This window comes from Erpetoichthys calabaricus, chromosome 7 (genome assembly GCF_900747795.2).
Source record: "Erpetoichthys calabaricus chromosome 7, fErpCal1.3, whole genome shotgun sequence".
Taxonomy (NCBI): domain Eukaryota; kingdom Metazoa; phylum Chordata; class Cladistia; order Polypteriformes; family Polypteridae; genus Erpetoichthys; species Erpetoichthys calabaricus.
The window spans coordinates 26160599-26182373 of record NC_041400.2 but is presented as its reverse complement, the minus strand read 5'-3'; the positions used below and the strand labels follow the sequence as shown (position 1 = coordinate 26182373).

General features: G+C 35.0%; 1 protein-coding gene across 6 annotated transcripts in view; it reads right to left on the bottom strand.

The window, feature by feature from the left end:
- Window positions 1–21775, bottom strand: part of LOC114654402 (probable E3 ubiquitin-protein ligase HERC1) — a 195758-nt gene that overhangs the window by 38403 nt on the left and 135580 nt on the right. For 5 of the 6 annotated variants that reach the window (XM_051930060.1, XM_051930063.1, XM_051930064.1 and 2 more), the window contains 17 exons: window positions 21469–21737; window positions 20977–21029; window positions 17659–17850; window positions 17311–17485; window positions 16409–16637; window positions 12037–12247; window positions 10981–11243; window positions 9538–9665; window positions 9246–9364; window positions 7036–7233; window positions 4576–4703; window positions 3867–4066; window positions 2925–3030; window positions 2378–2518; window positions 1962–2063; window positions 1632–1805; window positions 70–360 (listed from right to left, as the gene is read on the bottom strand). In XM_051930060.1, the coding sequence (XP_051786020.1) occupies window positions 70–360; window positions 1632–1805; window positions 1962–2063; window positions 2378–2518; window positions 2925–3030; window positions 3867–4066; window positions 4576–4703; window positions 7036–7233; window positions 9246–9364; window positions 9538–9665; window positions 10981–11243; window positions 12037–12247; window positions 16409–16637; window positions 17311–17485; window positions 17659–17850; window positions 20977–21029; window positions 21469–21737 (2979 nt within the window). The remainder of the gene's footprint in view (window positions 1–69; window positions 361–1631; window positions 1806–1961; window positions 2064–2377; window positions 2519–2924; window positions 3031–3866; window positions 4067–4575; window positions 4704–7035; window positions 7234–9245; window positions 9365–9537; window positions 9666–10980; window positions 11244–12036; window positions 12248–16408; window positions 16638–17310; window positions 17486–17658; window positions 17851–20976; window positions 21030–21468; window positions 21738–21775) is intronic. The other variant, XM_051930061.1, reaches the window with a different exon arrangement.

The following is a 21775-nucleotide window of genomic DNA, read 5'->3' as shown; positions in this document are numbered from 1 at the left end:
CAGTTTAAGAAGCTATATTATCATGATACACATAAATGGGCATTATAGAAACAACTTGTATTTCTTTACTTTTACCAGAGATAACATAGTCTCTGTATCGGTATCTTGCTTGATGTCCAGAATAGGGAATGATTCAGGGAAAGCAGTTCCTTTGGCCAAAGCTTCTGCACTCTTTATCGTGGTTGAAAATGTAGCAAGCCATCCCCACTCAGCTGAGTTCAAATCAAAATCACGGTTCAGATGATGAGGAGGAGCATGTCTCCTGCATAGCAGCTCATCTAAACCAAGTCCCACAGCCAGAGAGGCTAGACTCTGGAGAAAGGCACTATGAACCAGTTGATCCCCGGCATTTATATGACACTATAAATAAATAAGATAAGAAAGACACATTTAAACATTTTTAGTAAAATAATGTTAACAACCATTGCTTGTATCATTTATTACAGGGGGACTTAACAAGTCTTGCTAAGTGGGAGTGTGTGTTTGAACATTTTAAATAGTAATTAAACTAAGAAAAACTTATGATGAAAACACCAGTCTAGTCAGAGTTAAATTTCCACATCTACACATTAATAAATTGATGTGTGATACTGATGCTGATACTAATATTTTAAAGCATATATGAAAAGTCAATGTAAAAATACCAATAGCATGTTATATCATAACAATGGTTAAATACAACGCAAGCAACATTTTGATCCATTGTGTAATACACTAATGACACCTCAGCTAAGTACTGTGTGTAATTTTTACAACCAAGATACAAAGAGAATTAGCAGTACTGGAAGCTGTAGAGAGAAAACAAGATAGACCAGTAAACTATAAAAGCAAATGTCTCAATGAGATTACTGAGACAACTCAGCTATTAGCTAAAATAACACAGTTAATGGAGTGAATGATTTCCTCTTGTCCTTAAAATATGAAAATATTGATTAATATTTGAATTAAAAGTACTTTCCCGAGTTTTAGCCTGGAGACTTACTTTAGTAAAACTATGAAAAAACTCTTTCATATAGCCTCGTCAGTACCAATTATAGTCTTTTATTTATTATGAGATATCTCCTGAATGAAAAATGTAAGAGTGATTCAAAGTTATTTGAAGATATGAATGATATATGGGCACATACTGTGCAACTTCAAAACTTCAGCCACAATATTGAATCACACAATGCTGTGAACACATTGCAAATTTTGAATTAAAAGTAAAAGTGTGAACATAATAACTGTGTAGTTCATTTAAAATCACTTGTTAATCATAATCAATGTCATGCCCAAATGCCATAACAGTTTTAACATTTCAGGGCAGTTGATAAACTAAAACAAAAATTTGATGTTTATGTGTTATAAAAATATTTGTGCTTTCACTGAAGAATATACAACTTTAATGTGTGACCTTGCACAGCTAACAATAATAGCTCACTACATTAACAGCAGACAGGTTATTCTCTTCCATATTGTAGAATGAATTTATATAGTTGACAAAAAGCAATGAGCTTCTAGCAGTAATTTGTAATTTGGGAACTTTTTGATCTGAAATTATGTATAGTTATATTTATAGGTATATATACACATCTTTCCTGAAGCATGAATTAATGTTAAATAAAATACTAAGACTTTGCATTGCCAGCTACCTTTTCATAGGTGTACTGTTCCTGAAGAAGCATGGGCAGTCTCTCTAAAAAGACAGTTATACACGGGGCCTTGTTCAAACCCACAATTCCTTGAGAACGAAGAGTCATACGGCAAGAGGCCAGAATATGGTTCTGAGTGATCCAGTCTGGGGTGCATCGAATTAATAGAACATCCTGTGGTTTAGAAAACGACAAATTATGTTAATATACAAACTAGGAAAAATTTCATGTTGGTCTTCTTCAATAAATCACCAAATTGATATGAGTGAATAAGGATTATGAAATTTGTTAAAGGCCTTTTCATGCATTTAATTAAGTATAGAAACTAACCTTTGATCTTCCACAACAAGCAGCTATGCCAATATCGAGGATCCAGGCAGTGCTTATTACTGAACCCAAGCCTGTTACCACTGACTGCAGAAGTGAACCATCCTAAAGAAAGAGAGAAAAATGTCTTTTCCAACACCATTATGAACCTTTAAGTAATACATTCGTTCAGACATTTTCTTTTCCCACTTTCTCTATTTTTATCAGCAAAGAAAGCTAAATCCTCTCTCAGGTAAAATGTAGGAACCATATTTGGAAGGGTACTATACTTGAAAAAGCAGAATTGTGCACATTGCTACAGTAATAACTGTGATGTCAACTTGCAAATAATGAAAGTCAAATTTATTAAAATAATGTCCTTTTCAAAGACACATTAAACAGGATTCAAAGGCTAATTTTAATTGTACTACTCTTCTTACCAGAAGAGACCAAATATTAATGAGACCACCAATTCCTCCAGAGAGCAGGATCATTCCATTTGAACTAAAGCATACAGACTTCACTGCTGTGACGTGACCATTCAAGGTAAATGAACAAGTAGTGCCGCTCAATCGTTGACCCTGTTTAAATAAAAAAGGTCAGTAAAGCAGTGTGAAACAGAAATATAAATAAAAAAGCAAATTATTGTAATGAAACCTTCAGTTTACAAAACCATCTCTGTTCACAGTTAGTAAGAACGAAAGCCACACAACAAAGAATAGAAAATGCTCATTTTAATCTTTTTTTCTAATTAAGTAATATAAAGAAAAATTAAAATCATAAATGATTAGATCTTAAAATAGAATTTAAGTGACTTTTGAGCAAACATGTGCATTATAGTTCTCCCCAAGAATATTAAATATTTCATGTGAGCATTATAAACTGTCCAAAACAAAAAGCAAAAAAAAAAAAAGCATCTCCTAGATCACTAGTCTTCATTGTCTAAAAGCAAGGCACAAACATTTAAAATAGTAAATACATTTTTACCTCTCTGAACTGTCGGTTTTGAGTGTTGCTTACAAGGTTTGGCAGTGAAACCACAGTACCACCTTGTGGCACTGTCCACACACGCAAAAGACCACTTTGGCAACCTCTGTGAAGTGGGAAAATGATAAAGGTGTGTAATAATGTATTTTTTAAAAGATAACACCATTTTTGCAGAAAAAAGACAGTGGAAGGATGTAGAAAATCAAGATTCACACTGCAATACTGCCTTCTGAAACAAGCCACAGTCAAATTTAAAACGTGCTTAACATGTTCATGAACATGATGATCTATAACCTATCTTGGCCGGAATACATTAAAGAGGAGAACTCACCCTGGAGAGAAAACAGAACTACCCTGAAGAAGAAACACAGAAAGATATGCAAACTTCTCACCAGGCAGAAGGCCACCATGGGGTGAAACTAGTACACAAATTTACTACATACTACTCAGAATGTACATACAAACTATATTTCTTTTTCTTTCTGTTCTCAGCAACCATGATGTTGAATAGTGTGTCTTGTAACATGTATGTCATCTTAAGTAATTGGCCTATTTTCTCACATTTGTCTGCAATGTGATCCATTTTACAATGCAGCTTATCTAGGACAGATGGAACATGGATTAAAAACACTTTTACACAGTACACATTTATTTCTTTGAATATATTGCATGACTTTAAATATATTTTGTGCTGCATGTCTTTTACCCATACTATACTTATAATCATTGTATATGCACTGAGTTATTCAGTGAAACTTGAGTTTTAATAAGAATAAGTTATGAATTGAAATTGTAATTAAAATAATTATGACATAAATCCTATTAACACTTTATTTCCCAAGATGGAGTAATGCATTAAGGAATGCTAATTGGATAATTCATCAAGTCTAATTAAAAAAAAGATTATTCTGGCTTCAAAGCATATATTCTATTTGTACTTACACAGCTAGCATGAGTTTTGGGTCACATCCCATTCCTGGCAGTGGGCACCATACAGCTGTATTGACCAGACTTGTATGAAAAAGGGAGTGAAGAGTAAGCCATGTACTGCCCACCCGACCCCAGATTTTTACTACTTCAGTTTTAGAAACTGATAGCAACAAATGTCCTGTAGGATCCCATTTCAATCCCATAATTTTCTCCTAAAAACAACAGAAAATTGTTGATACTGTAGGTAAACTGAATTTAAATTTCCTAGATAATAGCATATTTATATTAGATAAAATCATTATGTTATTCAATGTAGACATTCTAATATCATATGTATTAGTTTTCTTAAACAATCAAATATATTTACTGAATGACAGACACATTTATTGTTTTAACTTCTTGTTAATGGTCAAAAGCTACATTACGGAATTAAAAAAAACAGTAGGCTTACTTCATAAAAACATGTATTAGTATAGCTTAAATTATGATAAGGCAAATGCTTAAAAAATATTGAAGCAGCTTGTTCCAGATCCTTACTCATCTTCTGCGAAGGAATTACTATAGCTTTTTTTCTTCTTATGTATCTTTTCCAGACTTATACACACACTTCTTTATCAACTTGAAGAAATATTTTTTGACCAAACATATGCACATAACATCGGCAAAGTACCATTTTTTTGATTCAGTCAAACAGATGTGTATTTTTGCCAGTGAATCTTACAGAAAATGCAGGAAGGATAGTTGGACTCTCCGTCTCATAAGACTTAATTGTAGAGATTAGTATGCTTCCATCAGGGTATCCAGCAGCAAATGGTTTATCCAAACTATGCCAGGCAATGCACAAAACAGCTGTAAAGGACAACAGAAGTGGAAGAATGATTTATTTACACTGAATATAAACACAACTAAAAAACAGTTCTTTATATTCTAGGCTGTTGACATCAGGGTCATATTCAACAATATTTGATACAAATACAAATGTCAAGCTTTAATTATCAATATTATTAATTCAAAAACATTTACAAACATATTTTAAAATTATTTTACTTAATAATCCTTTTCAAATGCAATTCAATATTCTGATGACGGCCAACTCAAAAACATAATGAACTGTCCAATTTGTTATCCCATGGAAGCAATGCTTTGATTTTTTTTCTCATTGATTAACTAAAATTCCACAGTTTTATCTATTTTACCCTGGGATAAAAAAAATAAATGCATCAGACTACACAGGATGTAAAAGCCCATAAGGTTTCAATGTAATGATTAAATGCTATCAAAATTTTTCTAGCACTAAAAAGTACTGATTCATAAAAAGGGTTAATGCATGTTTTGTTTTTAGTTGTTTCCCATCCCTACCACAATTTATTATCCTGATGCTCTGTATGGCCTGGTAAAATCATTCGGTGAAGATAAGCATTGAAAACAAACTCTCATTGTGTTGTATATTTTTTTTAAAGTGGGGTTTGGGCTCCATGTTGGGTCATACAGCGTTTTCCACTATTGTACCAAGACATGTCAGACATGAAGCCAGCAGCAACCATCTATTTTTTAAAATTCGAAGGACTGGGGCTCATTGTCTTGTCTAGTTACTGTGTGTATTGGATATCTCTAGGAAGTTGAATTTGCCCCCATGTCCCAAAGACATACTTGTACACTTAACTCAACTCTAAAATGACCCCGGGTCTTGGGCTTGTGGATGTGTTTCAGTGAGAGTATGTCCTGCAAAGGACTTGTGGACTCATCCAGTTTTGTTTCCTGCTTTGTGCACAATGCTGCTTAAATAAGCTCTAGCTTCCCAAGATCATTTATTGCAAAAGGTGGGTGAAGAAAATTAATTTTTGAATGCAGTCATGTATGTATACTGATAGAAGCATTTTTTAAGCACTACCCACAGGAAGTAGAAATACAGGACCTAATCAATAATACTTTAGAATAAGCATTTACTTTGGGGGTGGCACGGTGGCGCAGTGGTAGCGCTGCTGCCTCGCAGTAAGGAGACCTGGGTTCGCTTCGGGGGTCCTCCCTGCATGGAGTTTGCATGTTCTCCCTGTGTCTGCGTGGGTTTCCTCCGGGTGCTCCAGTTTCCTCCCACAGTCCAAAGACATGCAGGTTAGGTGCATTGGTGATCCTAAATTGTCCCTAGTGTGTGGGTGTGGGTGTGCCCTGCGGTGGGCTGGCGCCCTGCTCAGGGATTTGTTCCTGCCTTGTGCCCTGTGTTGGCTGGGATTGGCTCCAGCAGACCCCCATGACCCTGTGTTAGGATATAGCGGGTTAGAGAATGACTGACTGACTGACATTTATATTGGGGGAAAAGATTCCTTTCTCTCTTTACTACTATCAATAGTTTTACTCTGGCTTTTGGCCTTCCTCTCTTTCTCATGGGTGGGGGTTGATTTGAATTTAGTTTTGTTAAATTTGATTTGATTGTATGGAATGTTATATGCTTTTAATAAATTCAATAAAATATAAAAAAAAAGAAATACAGCTTGTACTGCGCTGCTACATTAAGGAATTGCCAATTTAAAAAAAAGAAATTTTGTCTAAATATTCTGCTTTCAGTACTTTTATTTTAGGCCAAGATATTGGAAAAACACATAACACCATTGCTTGGAGTCTATGATTGGTCTTCCCTATTTCCGTTCCCCATACCCTTCTATGTTCACTACCTGAAACATTACACTCTGTCAACATACAATTACCATTAAGCACTGTCACTCTGTGACTGCCAGTTGCTGTCAACCACTTTGACAATGGATGTTGTCAATGGATGATGTGCCTTCGGTCTCCTACTGCAGTGTGTTTCTACTTGTGAACAGAAAATTCACACAAACACCTTTCCCTTGATAAGTCAATGTTCAATTGTCTTCAGGTAAATGATGCATGCTTAACCCCATCTTGCATGATTTCTTTTATTTCTGATCAGTTGTGCATAACTTCCATAATACTTCTTGTTCTAAGCATTGCCTGACAAAGGTTTTGATATTTAATGTACAAAAGACAGGGCAATTAACATCTGATGTAATCTTTTTCAGTAAACCTTACTATTGAGTTTTATATTTTCAACTGAATTTAAATATTTATTTTGTTGAGTTTTTTTACAACACAAATTTTCATGGAGTTTTATAAACATGTATATACGTGAACATTGCTTCCTGAAACTGAAAAATAAATTACATACCATCACTTCTTTGACAGTAGGCTAATTCAGTAATGGTTGTGTTTAAGGACTCTGTTACTTCTATCCAGCAAAGGGAACCATCCAGTCTACCGACTAACAGGTTTTCAGCTGATTGCTCTCTGGTGTAAAGAGTAACAGTGTCTTCCCAAGAGAGAGCTGTAACCATGGAATGCTGGCCCTTAGCATGGAAGAGTGACCCTGAGAACAGAATATCACAAAATGACAATACAGTTCACTATACACATACAGTATAAATAGGTCCAGTACAGGCTGCCCACTTTGCCTTTCAAAATACTGCCAATGCTCAACAATAAATTATACAGTCAGTTCAATAGTTTCTTTCTCTATGTTAAGTAACACTCAGTACTCCAGAATGACATAAGAAAACAAGATTTAACAAACTTTTGCAAATGTATTAAAAATAAAAAAGCAAAATATGACAGTTGGCTTTACAGTGGGTCACTAGAACTGTGAGTTGTGTGTGACTTTGACTATGATTTTCAAAGTGTAAATTCAACAGTAGCCACCCCCTCACCTCCACTTCTCTGTCCCCCAACCACGGTGCCAAAAGTTTATTTCTCCAGGAATATTGTTGACTGTAGTTTTTGCTTTGCGCTCGTAGACTTTTAGTTGTCCATATCTCAGTTATAAAGATAACTAGCCATGTGTGCCCAACTACATTGCGCGTGTTAAAGTTGTCTGTGAAGGGCTCCCTGTTTAAATGCGGCTGCCAGTCGTGAACTGGGCCCTTCGTCGCACAGCATTATGATTTTTTATAAGGGAAACAAAATTAGAAAACAAAACCCTTGGACATTGATTCGATAGGAACGGCCTACTTGGAATCACTGTCCGAATAGTAATTATGTGGTGGTGGAGGAGCATTTCTGCTTCTCTCCGTTCATAGTCCGTCTCGTTTTCATGATGCTATCGTTTCCAGTCACGATCTCTTCACAACCTTTCTCCAATCTCGCAGGTTGCTTTGTGGCAATCCAAAGAGTAAGGAAGAACCAATGCTTCTTTCTTGAACTCCAAACGCCAACTGATGGAAAATCACAGAAGTGTGCCCGACTTATATACTCTGACTGCCGACTCCAAGAAGTGGGTGAACATTCGATTTGGACGAAGTGCTGCCAACGACGGTCGATAGAAACACAAAAAACCACAGTCTCGACAACGAAGCAGGTGTCGACGCCAGATCTAAACACAAAGCACGGTGTCGATGCCAGATCTAAACACAAAGAGTGCTATTGACAGTGTTTGTAAACAAAAGTAACAACCAAGGTGTTGTGTATTCAGCCAGTACAAACAGCACAGTCTCCTTTAGTTCAATCCTCTTTAATCACCACACTCCAACCTCATCCAACGATCCTCCCCCTCACTTCCTCTCCTCCTCCATCACTTCCGCCCTCTACTAAACACAGAAGGAACACCACACAAGGCAGTGAATTCGCGGACAAACAAAGATCAAGATCCAAATGAAGATTATATATAAAGATAGACTTGGACTGTCATTGTAGCTTTAAAATTGTGTATTGCTCTAATCGTGTACTTAGTACATGGACTTGCACTGTCATGATTTTAGGTTAATCTGCCTAAAATATTTTCTGATTTACTGAGTGTTCAATCTAATGTGTGTGTTTTTGTGTATGTAAATGATGTGTGGCTTAATTATTTTTGTCATTATACCTTGAAACTTGTCAAGCACTTCAAGACTGTACTTAATGAAAATTTTGTATTAAGTCTTTCCCATTAGGTTTGCAGAAAGTTTATGCTAGTCTAGGACTACAGTCAATTGGCAGAAACAGATAATTTCCAGCTTCATCTGAATTTTCTATATGGAATGAGATGCACATCTTAAGACTATGAGAAAAAAGTGTTTCCTTCAATACTTTACATATCTGTTTTTCTCCTGTAAGTCTGCATTGCACTTTTTGCTATACTGTTTTGTTCACTTTTATTCTTTATATATACTTTATTTGGATGACTTCACAACTACAACCACAAGTAAAAGATCCCTTGATCCATCTACTCATATATTTTGTGGAACTGTTTTTCCTAGGGTCAAGGGGCAGCAGAAGAATTTAACTCAAATCTTATATTACTAATACCATTTAATAAAATATTCAATTACGTACCTTTTAAAATTAAATAAACTAAAAATAAATCTCTAAATGTATACTTAACTGACATAATAAATAAACAAATATTACCATTTATAGCCCAGATGTTGACAACCTTCTCTTGGAAAGCAGCAAGAAAACACCCACTAGCACTCCAGGTAAATGAAGATATTTCAGTTCCAGATTCTACATCTGTGCTTTTGTTATCACTGTGAATTAAATTAAAGAACATCATTAGTTTTCTAAATGAACAAAACAAATTTTAATGACCTGAGAGATGTCATTAAAGAAATTGTATTAGTAATATGCAAAAGAATATCCACAAAAACAGTTTAAAATTAAAATATAATAGAAAGGACATGTGAAAAAAGTAATATCTCACCCTATAGTAGTGCTAAGTGTGCAGTACAGTTCTCGACTATTCTTAGTAATACTCCACAGACGAATTGTACCATCCATTGAACTTGTTCCAAGCAAGCCTTTTGCATTGTTCCAACTACATTTAGTCACCTAAATGAAGAAAGCACCTAATGATTTCAAGCAACATTTTAATTTTTAACTAAATTTTATGCTTTGTCAAGTACAACTCTGTGTGTTCAGTTGTATGCCAAGACTTCATTGGTAAACTGCCATTTGAGGGCATGTGTGATACCAGGAATTTCAACCTGGCACCTTACAATCTCATGTATGTGTATTTTCCATAACAAACATTACATTTAAACACAAAGCTGTTACCTAGTACCAGAGTACCTTGTGCAAAGGTGATTGACTTTTACACATATGTTCTGCATACTCATTTAGAAAGTGGTGCTAAGTTTTCAACTAAGGCTGGAGTATGGGTAGTATCCAGTTTAGGAACCTAAGATTTGAATCTCTCCTGCGTATAGGTGATGTTATTTTCTTGGTCTCATCAGACTATGGTCCCTGGTGTGTGCTGGAATGGATCACAGTAGAGTGTTATGAGGTTAGGATGAGAGTTAGCACCTACATGATCTTCTTTCGGGAAACAGTGGCATGCTCCCTGCAGTTAAGAGGCAGGTTAGCTGCTCCAAGTAGAGGAGTTCAAGTACTTTGAAGCCTTGTTCATGAGTTAGGGTAAAAGAATTAGTGCAGCAATAGGTGTTTTATGAACATTATACCAGACAATGATGGAGTGAAGCATCATATTGTGGAAATGCTTCTTTCCAGTGGACCATGAAAGGCATGTGAGGGTAGAGGGTAAAATGAATGCAGCAAATACCGTTTTAATGTCCTGGTGTTGCCAAATCTGAGTTTGAATGTCAATCTCAGAATTTGGTCCTGGACTTGAAAAAGGCTGTTAACTCACAATCCCCACATAACAAGACAGAGTCCAAGCAGTTTTGCAGAGAAGAATAATGAAAAATTGCAGTGTCCAGTTGTGCAAAGCTGATAAAGACCTGTCCAAAAATACTCAAGGCTGCAATTGTTGCCATATACTTAATATATTAAATTGACTTGAAGGGAATGGATACTTACGTGATCAATTATTTTGAGTTTTATATTTGTATTTAATTTAGATCACTTTGCAAAGATCTGTTTTCACTTTAACAATAAACATCATTTTTTATTGATTAACTTTAAAAAAGCCAAAATAAATCCACTATAATTTAATGCTGTGTAATAATAAAATGTGAAAAATTCCGAGGGGTGTGGGGGTGGGAATGGAGATATGAATACATTTTTATAGGCACTGTGCATTAAAGTCTAGAATAATGAGATTGATATTAAGTACGATTAAAATTTGACTGACCAAAGTTTTGTAAAGTGTTAATCAAGGACAACTTTATGGGAAACAATATCTTACCCTATTATGATGTGCCTCCAGCTTGAAAATAGGACATTTGCGAAGGTCTCCAACAGTATCAGCATAGGTCTGAGGCTTGATGGGATTTTCTTTTTCTGAAGAAGCCAGGGCCTGAACAAGCTGCTGGGCTGACCACTGACGATGCTTACTGGTCAGTCTAGCAGACAGACAACAAGCAGCAAGAGCATTGGCCAACTCTAAAGAACCAACCCTTGTTGTTGAATGTAATGTAACACTTCCTGAACTTGATGTAGCACAGGTGTCTATAAAATAGTAAAAATAAAACAATAAAATAGATTAACAAGTGGTTACACATTTTACAGAAAAGAAAAAAAATGTTTCTCAGATGGATTTTCATTGACTCCATGCTCATTTGCAAACTAAAATTGTATACTTTTGCATGGCATGTAAAAATGTAGACCCATGATGCATTAATATGATTATAAAAGTGCAGCCCGTGGTATTATAAAAAAAAAAAAAAAAAAAAAGGATTTACAAAAACAAATGAATATGAGTGGTCTTCAGCGCTAATCTTTAGCAGGAAACATAACCTATAACACAACCACTTCAAATTGTGTGATAATCTAGTGCTGAAGGCAGGAAACAGAATACAGCCAATGCCAAAAAATACATTAAATGGATTAGTTATCTCTGAACTGTACCTCACTCATTATAAAAAAAGCTAAAACAGGGATTCTAGTAATTGCATAAGGTTAAACATTTAGCTGCTGCTTTAATTTTGTATACAGTAGGGGAATGCACAGGTCAGGAAATCAGTGGTTTGCATACTTTGTTTAGGTGCTGGCCTATGGCTGATGTTTTTTAATATGCAATCATTTCCTAAAATAAAAGGCAAATGTGATGATTCAGTTTTGCTATTGTATGTTAGCGGTTGAAAAAAATATAAATATTTTGTATTTAACATTTTCAAAATGCACTTAATTAGTTGCTTCATTATTTGCTGGAATAAAAATGAATATATGCCCAGTTAATGATTTTGATAATGATTACTATGTGGTAATAGCATTTTGAGATTTAAAACCCTCAACCTCTCACCTTTAGGCTCCATCTCTTGCTTTTCTGGGCCTCTATGACGAATTCCCTTTTCTGTAAGCAGCACAACCAAGGCCTGAGTAACCAAGAACATCGAAGGTGCTTTATCTTTGGTCTGTTTTGTTGATCCCTTGAAAGCTGAACTACTGCGTTTTTTCTGCTGTGGGTCACTAATTGCCCCAATATTCAGTCCTGCTGCTGCAGAGATCAGGTCCTGTTTAAAAACAAAAGTAAGAATAGCGAACTACGGATGAAAAAGAAGAAAAACTCAACTATACATATTATGTAATGTCAGCTGATAGCAGATAAACATTTATCCATTCAATCTTCCAAACCTGCTTTCCCAGAGCGGGGTCGCTGAGAAGCTGGATCCATTCCCAGCAAACACTGGGCTAAAGGCAGAAACACCACCTGGACAGGGTGTCGGTCCATTGAAGGGTGAACACATACACTCATGCACACTTACACACACACAAACACATAATAGAGCTAATTTAATATTGCCAATCTGCTTTATTCGCAAAGATCACAAGATGATTTAATGTGCATAGATTCAGTGGTGAAATCTGGACTAGAACATAATTTAATTCATAGACGTTACAAGTTATTTCAGAGCCAGAAGCACAAAAACCTAGAACATGATTATATAAATTTAAATATCAGATAATGACAACATTTAAAAAATCATTTTAGTAGTGAATTCATGATTTTTTTACCTGAATATCCCTGCACATAATAGAAACTCTACTGTAATAATATTCAATGCATCATTTATTTATTTATTATGAACATGCTATGAATCTAATGTGTTTAAAACACTGAAGACATTATTTGGAGTCACAGTAGTACAGATTTGTAGAACCTGTTCAAAGATTAAGAATAATAATAATAACAGTAATAATAAACTTTGCTATGCCTGCACAATTGTGCATACTGTAAGATATGTCTTTCTTTGTCAGTATTTCCAAATAAATTACTTTTCGAAGAATTACTTAAGACAGTAAGGCTTTATGATGCACCATTAAAAGAAAGATTATTCTATAGTCTATGTGCCTGTTTTGGAAGTGTTTCCTGGCCAGAACTGAAAAGGGCTGGTCTGTGATGGATCTCTTGTTTTAAGCATTTATTAATAACTATTTCAGCTCAGATTATACTGTACTATGATTATATTTACATTATTACATGACTTAAGACAAAGTCTTTATTTATGATCAACATAAGGGAAAAAACACTTAGTTGTTTATCATGGCAGTGTTGGAGGGGGACTAAAGGAACCCTAAGCAAAAGGGATGCTGGTTAAGTCAGCTTTGCCATGGTTTATGGAAAAGCACCCATTCTGGTGTTCAGTTAAAGTATAAAATGTGTTTTAAGAGCTGACATAAAATGGTTACAATACTTTAGCTTAGGTAATGCATTCTTTGATGTATTAGCATATACCAAGTCGATATAAAGAGGTAACTTGATTGTGTAACATACTTTTCACCTTTCATGGTTATGCTAGGATAGCAAAGTTAGAATTTTTAAAGTAAGACTGCAACAATATTACTGATAAGTAAACATAATTTTCATTTGGCTACTGACAGGCATAAGACGATAAATGTAGCACAGCAAAAATAAGGTTAAAAAACACAATTGTTTGGAAAATCAGTATGTTTGTTTTCTTTTCAAAAAGTGTAAGACCAGGTTAACTGTAGATTATTTATTTCTTTTCTGGTGCAAAAATACAAAAAAAAAACATAAGCTAGCGCTTTCCCAATACCTCACCAGCTGCACAGAGAGCAATACCAACATAATTGTAAAGAAAAAAGGATTTGTGTGAGAAACAAAGCTAATCTGGTTCATTTTATCTTAGAATGCTTCCATCAGCTAAAATGAAAGCTGAGACAGCCAGTAGACAGAAGAGATTCTGTGGTATTAAAGTGCAAAAACAAAGGATTTGGTTAAACTTATTTGTGATTCAAAAGATTATGTCCATTGTCTGTGTTTACATCTCTTATTAATATTAATTAAAGGAAATCTTGAACCAAGTAGATTTCATTCCAAGTTTACTAAAACAAGATGCATTAAATCATGGATTTAATGCGCGAGGCAATACACCTAAATGTAGCCAAAGAGCTTATGGACAGCATTGCACCTTCCCTACTTTTATACTAATTATTGTGTTTGCTCAATTAATAAAGCCACATACTACATTAAAACTTAAATATAATATTACCTAAAGTAAAAAATGACAACACAATAAATGGAAAATTGAAAAATGAAAGTATTAATTTACTGTGCAACCAACAACTTCTTTATAAACCTAAACTTTACATAACATTTTTCATTTAAACTCAAAATAATTTACTTCACAATAACATCTATGATATAACAAATATGTTACAGAAACCCCTACAAAACTGATGCCAAAAGAATGCCAGACACAAATTGCACAGACAAATAGGAATTTAGGTTAATGTATTAATTTATTTATATCCTCAATACATTTTATTAGCCTAATGACAAAAAATCTGACTATGACATTTCTCTGTCATCAAAGGAGAATGTTTGTGATATCCTGCAACACGAACATTTACTCTACACCCTCCACAGACAACTGATTACTTGCAGAAGAACTTACACAATATTCAGTTAGATGTTCCAAAGGCACGTTTTGGTGCCTGTATGATAATAACATAATTTGACACATAGGAGCTGCTTCAGTTGCTAATCATTAAGACTAATTATCCCTATGTGTAGTTCTTTCCTGAGTAAATTAATTGTTCCTTTACTTTCACCTTGGAACAGTTTCATAACAGTGAAATCAACTGCTTGACAAAAAGATGTGAAAAAGGCACACAAAGACATGTTAGTTTTTGTGCACAATGGCACACATCTTCATGTGTCAGAAGTATTTTCTTTGTCAGTTTGATACAGTGATACTAAACAATTATACATATCCAAGCAGTCATATTTCCTGCATCTATAACATACAGCATTGGAATGCTGCCGACCACCTTCATTCCCAGTGTTGTGCATGAACTAGTTCAAAAAGGAGCGTTCATTGAACAAGGTCATATTTCTAAGAACGGTGAACATAACATAATCTAGTTCAGTTTTATGTGACATTCTGGATTTGGTTTAGGTCCAGATTAAATTTTTTGTCTTACCCTGTAATGTAGGGGTATCCGGTATTCGGATAAGCACAAATAGTCCTAATTTTTTTTTTTTACCATTAATTTGTATTCGGAAAAAATAATGTAAAATCAAATAGGCACTGTCTGTGTCTGCTTGCTTGTGCTTAAGCTGCACCCCCGCTGACACTAGCAAGTGGTGAAGGTCCACTTTCGCTTTTTGGAAAATGTAATACTTCGCGAGGCCACTTAATATTTTTCCCCATTGGACATGCAATATGTGACGCGAATTTTGACCGGCAGCGAAATAGGTTAGTTCACCTACATGCTGGTTCCACAGTCACCGTTTCTGTCACACGGTTGGAAATAGAGCGGTAATTTATAGATGCAAATTATACTTGCATCTATTTACTTTCTTTTTTTACTGGGAGGATATTAGCATATATGGTTATACGTGTTTGTTGTATGGGTATAACTCAATAAAGTTTATTTAAATCAAAAAGTCTTCATAATTATTGTATTGTATTCAAGAACACTGTAAGGCATGCACAATTGAAAAAAGTCAACTCATGGCTCATTTATTCTCACTCCTTAAAAATACAAAATGAAATGAACATGAACTAGCTCAAAATTGAAATGGTGAGCTATAAATATGAATTTATTCTTTTTAATCTGAGTGAACTGAACTTTGAGCTAGTTCTTGTGAGGTGTGAACTTCCACAACACTGTTCATTCTTCTTTAGTGTCAAACTATGAAACTATCACTTAATGATTACTGTATCCATCCATCCATTAACCAACCCGCTGAATCCGAACACAGGGTCACGGGGGTCTGCTGGAGCCAATCCCAGCCAACACAGGGCACAAGGCAGGAAACAATCCTGGGCAGGGTGCCAACCCACCGCAGGACACACACAAACACACCCACACACCAAGCACACACTAGGGCCAATTTAGAATCGCCAATCCACCCAACCTGCATGTCTTTGGAATGTGGGAGGAAACCGGAGCGCCCGGAGGAAACCCACGCAGACACGGGGAGAACATGCAAACTCCACGCAGGGAGGACCCGGAATCGAACCCAGGTCCCCAGATCTCCCAACTGCGAGGCAGCAGCGCTACCCACTGCGCCACCGTGCCGCCCATGATTACTGTATGCATCTGTTTATTTATTTATTTTGATATTATAAAGTAAATTAATAAAACACTAATTGTTTTTGACATATCTTACTGTAATCAATGAAAATAATCTTAATTTTTACCTGTGTACATATATCAACCAGCTCTCGGTATGCAGAGGGGCTATTTGATATTAGGGTGTCAATGGCTGAAGTGAGAAACGTAAGAAATGCTGAACCATGGCCAAATCGAAAACCTTCCAAGTTGGCATGGACTCTTCCTGCTGCTGAAAGGCACATTAACCTTACTAAAGTTCGAATATTTGCAAGGCCAAGGGCTTCCAGATCTGTGAATTGGCTACATGCAAAATTACTAAAATCAAGAAAAGGAAAAAGAATAAAATGTAATACAAAATATGTAACAAACAATGCATTTCACAGATAAAACGATAATAAAGTTTAACAAAACTTAATTTTACTGCACATGTAACACTCTGAACTAATACTTTACAGACAGTGTTAAATTATAAAACAAATAATCTAAACAGTTCCATAATGTTCTCAACAGTCTGTGTTGAGAGAGCTGCTATGAAATTTTCCCCTATTTCTACTGCCAGGTATAACAAACCGTCAGCACCTGGAAGAGAAAACCTTCAGTGGGTTAGTGTGAATAATTCTTTGTAGCTGTTTACTTCAAGGAACTGAATACACATAGTTTTTAAAGTTAGCAAACTGTGAGTAATGCTGTAAATTTTAAGGTTAACAAACTGAGACAACTCACAGTACTTAATACAGTCTCCTTCTATACAACATAATGAGTATTTTTTACAACTACAATATTAGTTTTATAAAAGTTGCAAAATTAATTAATTTACTAAAACTATCTTTGGATATCTCAAAATATCTTAAAACAAATTAAAAAAAAACTTTGGTAAATAATACACTACATATAAATAATAGCAGAGTCCAAGAAATGTCTAATGGTATATCTGGGCCATTAGCAGCTTTTTCTCCTCACACTGATATTGATATTTTATGTTGGTCACCTTGCAGAAATTCGTGATAAAGCATTCAGAACAATTCTGTGTGCTAGAACAATTTGAGTAGCACACACAATCCGTTTAAGAGCTAATAGACGATCCTTGGGATTCCTGAGAGCACTGGCTTGCTCTCCCAGTGTTAAATTTCTATTAGATAAATTGTCTTCCACAGCACAAGGATCTGTAAAGACAGGCAATAATACAACCACTGTAAAGTAATTTCTAAAATTAAGCACATTTCAATATTCAGGCTGTTAAAATAATGTCTAATGAATGAATTACACAATAGTGTTCACCTGATATCAGACAATTAAAATCTTTGTTTTAAACAGAATTGAATTAAAAAGTATTCACCTTTAAGAAGGTACATATGGTCAGGGTTCATAGCTCTAGTAAACGAGGAACCTAATGGATCCTGCTCTATGAAAGGGACTGCATCAGGAATCAGTTTTTTCTCTCCCAGTCCAAATCGTTCAGCAAGGAATCCAAATTCCTCTAGTCCTGTAAGTCTACCATTGTCTTCTTTGTCAAGCAGCTCACATTCCTCTGAAACATGGTTACATGTAGATTAACTTAGCTAGCATTATATAAAGTTGCAAGAAGAATAAAATGTAACGCACAATATAAAACGTAATAATGCAAAATAATATAATAAAAAAAATCATAATTAACAAAACTGTTAAATAAACAATCTTTAAAATTTCACAAAAGCTTTTCTGGGTATGGTGGGGTGACCACTGACCCTTTCCCTAGAAATATTTAAAACTAAGAAAGAAAAAGCTGCCACAGAAAAAATCAAATCATAGAACAATGTCTAAAGGGATATTGTTCTGTCATCCCTTTAAAAACTAGTGAAACACAGGCTTAGAATCAGCATAATACTCAGGTCTTTGGGGATTAAGTGAGTTTTTTTTACATAAAAGTTGATTATCAAATAATAAATAAAAAGCATCTGAAAATTTTAAGTGAAATACAATCCTCTTTCATGCATATAACTCTGCAAGTTCCTGAGCTATCTATTCTTAGGGAATTAACATAATTTGCTTGTTGAAGAATCTCAGATCAGTTTGTTTATTTTGTGGGTTGGTATAGGTTTCATACATAAAAGTCTTGGGTAAGAGGTGGGAGATCTCCTAATTCTATCTATCTATCCATCTATCTATCTAAGCATACAGATTGCATATAAATTGGCTAGTGAGTATTAACTGTAAAGTATTGTTTTCACAAGAATAATTAAAAATTTTGGCCATGAAGGGAATGATAAATGGAGGTATTAGTTGGTTAGCAAACTTTACAATTTCCCATAGTATATGAAAACAGAGCTCCTTTTTAAGGACTAGGGTAGTGAAACACTCGTTTATTAAAACTGGCACAAGGCTACAATGGAAAGTCCTTCTGTCTTGATCACAATGTGCATTAATGAACCTCTGTTCATTTGAAATACTAGCCCTTATGTTTCTCTTTCTTTGTGCTTCTTGTTGCCTTTGTTCATTGTATGCTGCAGCTCTCTTGTGGATGTCAGTCAACATTATATCCTAGCATGGAAGACAGACGTTTCTCTCATTATAAACTAGGGGGCTTCGCTCGCCAACTCCCTCCCCCCACGTTTAAAAGCCTGTACAGTAGCTGTCCTTTTGTCTCACTGCCTTGTCTCCCCCAGACATCCTCAAACACTATTCAATTTCTTTTTGCTGTTCCGTTATTTTACCGAGTAATATTTTCCATTTGTTTGCACGAATGCGAATCTTTACTATAATTTTTTTGAGTCTTTCGAATTTCCCTACTTCCATCATCTCTAACCTGCTCTGCATGTGTGTCACGCCAATGTTTTCGAATTCTTTACGATGTTCTACTTTATAAAATTTTTAAGAGCTGAGAGCACAGGAAGTGTGTCTGCCAAAAGCATTACAACAACTGAGAGGTTAGATGACCGTGGTCTTGTTTGAAAATGGTTGTAAGTAGAGCGGGACTTGCTTCCAAAGGTTTTAAGCATGATGTGACTTGACTGTCTCGCGGGACGTGAAAGTGTCTCTCTTCAAAAGATCACGTTTCGTCTTGTTCCAAGATTTTTTTTATAATAGAGAGATATGTCCAAATTTTATTCATGTTAGAAATTGTTCAGCTGTCCATGCAAAGCAAATAAAATTTCAGGACTATTTTTGAGAATGATTAAAACAGTTGTAGGTTTATAAAATAAAAAATTAGTCAGTCATTTTCTAACCCGCGTGGTCCTGAACAGGGTCACAGGAGGATGCTGGAGACTATCCTTGAAAATAAAAAATGATTAATTAAATCTACATAAAAAAAATACTGAGTGAAATTATTAAAAAATGAATTTATGAAATAAACACCAAAAAGTGTGTGAATGAAATTAACTTAAAAAAATGAGCATGTGAAATTAACATCAATAGGGGACGGTGTGAAACATTAGAAAAAGGGTACATGAAATGAACCAAAACTCACAATGAAAATGTATGCCAGAAAACAGAAATGACATCACAAAAATGAAAATGCTGTCAATATGTAGAAAATAGTAGTGCATGCAACCCTCAGCTTCAAACCGTCTATGTTACAATGGCTTATAGAGCAGTGCTGAGGCAGTAGCTAAGTGAAACGTGAAATGGAGAATAAATAAACTGGTTTGTTGCATTATATATTATTTATTTATAAAATCTGAAATGGAGAAAAATTAAACTGGTTTGTTGCATTATATAATAATAATTAAACTGGTTTGTTGCATTATATAATATTTATTTATAAAATTTACTATATGATATGTGATGTTTTGGTCACTTCATGGCACTAACTGACTGGGTTTGAATCTGGTACCTGGTCACTGTCTGTTTGGATTTTGAATATTATCACTGTATGTGGTAGGATTCTTCCCTAGACACTCAGTTTTTTTCCTCCCACATATCAAAGATCTGCAGTATTGCTTACTTGTCTTGAAGATGCTAATTACACGTATGCATGTGTGTCCTTAATGCAGGGACACCAAATACATCTGCATTTGAATTTTTATCCCTGATGCTTTGAGCTTGGCTCTGGTATGTTTAACCTTCAAATTAATATAATTGATTATGTTTCATATATGTCATTTAACTGAAACATACATAGAAAACAATAATAGTACAACTGCAATGACCACTGAGGCAGCACATACTGTATTGCACTCTCATATTTCTTGTTAACTAATTCATTAGACATTAACCTTTCACTTTTTACATGTAATCACATACATTAAGATCAAGTATAAGATTTGAGAGGGATATTTTACTGCCACATTTTACAGTTATTGTTCATTCAGAATATTTTTATTATTTAATTTTTATCAGATTAATGCAGTTGTTTCCCAGACTGTGTCCAGGAAAATAAGTAATAAGTTATAGTATTCTACAGTAATAAATTAAAAGGATCATTTTATGCTGTCTAATAGACAATATCTTCAGCCCTGGCTCCAGAACAAAAGGATAAGGGGAACATCTAAAATATTAGGAGGGACAGGGTGTGATAATGTTCCAAAACTCCAACAAGTAACAGCATACCAAACAGCATAGGTGGAGGGATTAGGCTGGATAAATGAAACCCTAGAGCCGGGCCTGAGTATCTTACAGATGTAGAAATGGATAAAGTTAATAGCGCTGCTTACCATCAATTAACAGCATTGCTTACCATCAAAACTATTATCTGCTCTTCCAATCAAATCAGAGGCCAAGACCTTTATTCTAAAATACAGTAAAAATGAAATAAGTGCATTAATATTTTCTTAATATCACATTCATGGAACAAATAATGGAATAAAGGGCTTCCACATTAGTGACAGCTAATTTTAGTTGATCATGTTTGAACTGGTTACCTTTATAAAACTTTTCCACAGCAGAAATATAATAATTTGTGATTATACACCTAAGAGTAATGTCTAACGTGACATGCCATTGTAGAGAAGTTAGCTGATTAGGAATGACAAGTTTACTGGGATGAATGGCCTGTTCTCATCAAAATTACTCTAATATTCATTGATGACAATTGTATCAGCAGAATCCTAATACACTGTATGGGAGGTTAGTTTAAATGCTATAATTCATCAAAAGAATCAATGCTTATTAACTCCCAATGAACTATTGCTGTTTGATTGTAAACAAATATACTTTTTTAGGTACTTACTTGCTAGTTTTGCTGTGGCTGCCTCCTGATTTGGCAGCAAGGTATTTTTCTCTGCAGTTTATACACATGAGGTAATAAGGACTTCCTGAGCCACACTCTCCCCCAAACCAGCCATCAACATATGAGCCATAGCTACGATATCCACGGTGGCCTGCATTTTGTCCACATCCAGGATGGTACCTTTTCATATGGCTATTAAACTGTAATGTCAAAGTTTCACAGAGTTCACACTCCACCATCTCTGTCGTCCCTTGCTGATTCTCTCCTTCCTGTACCATTAAAGGAAACTGATTGCATTAATGTTTCA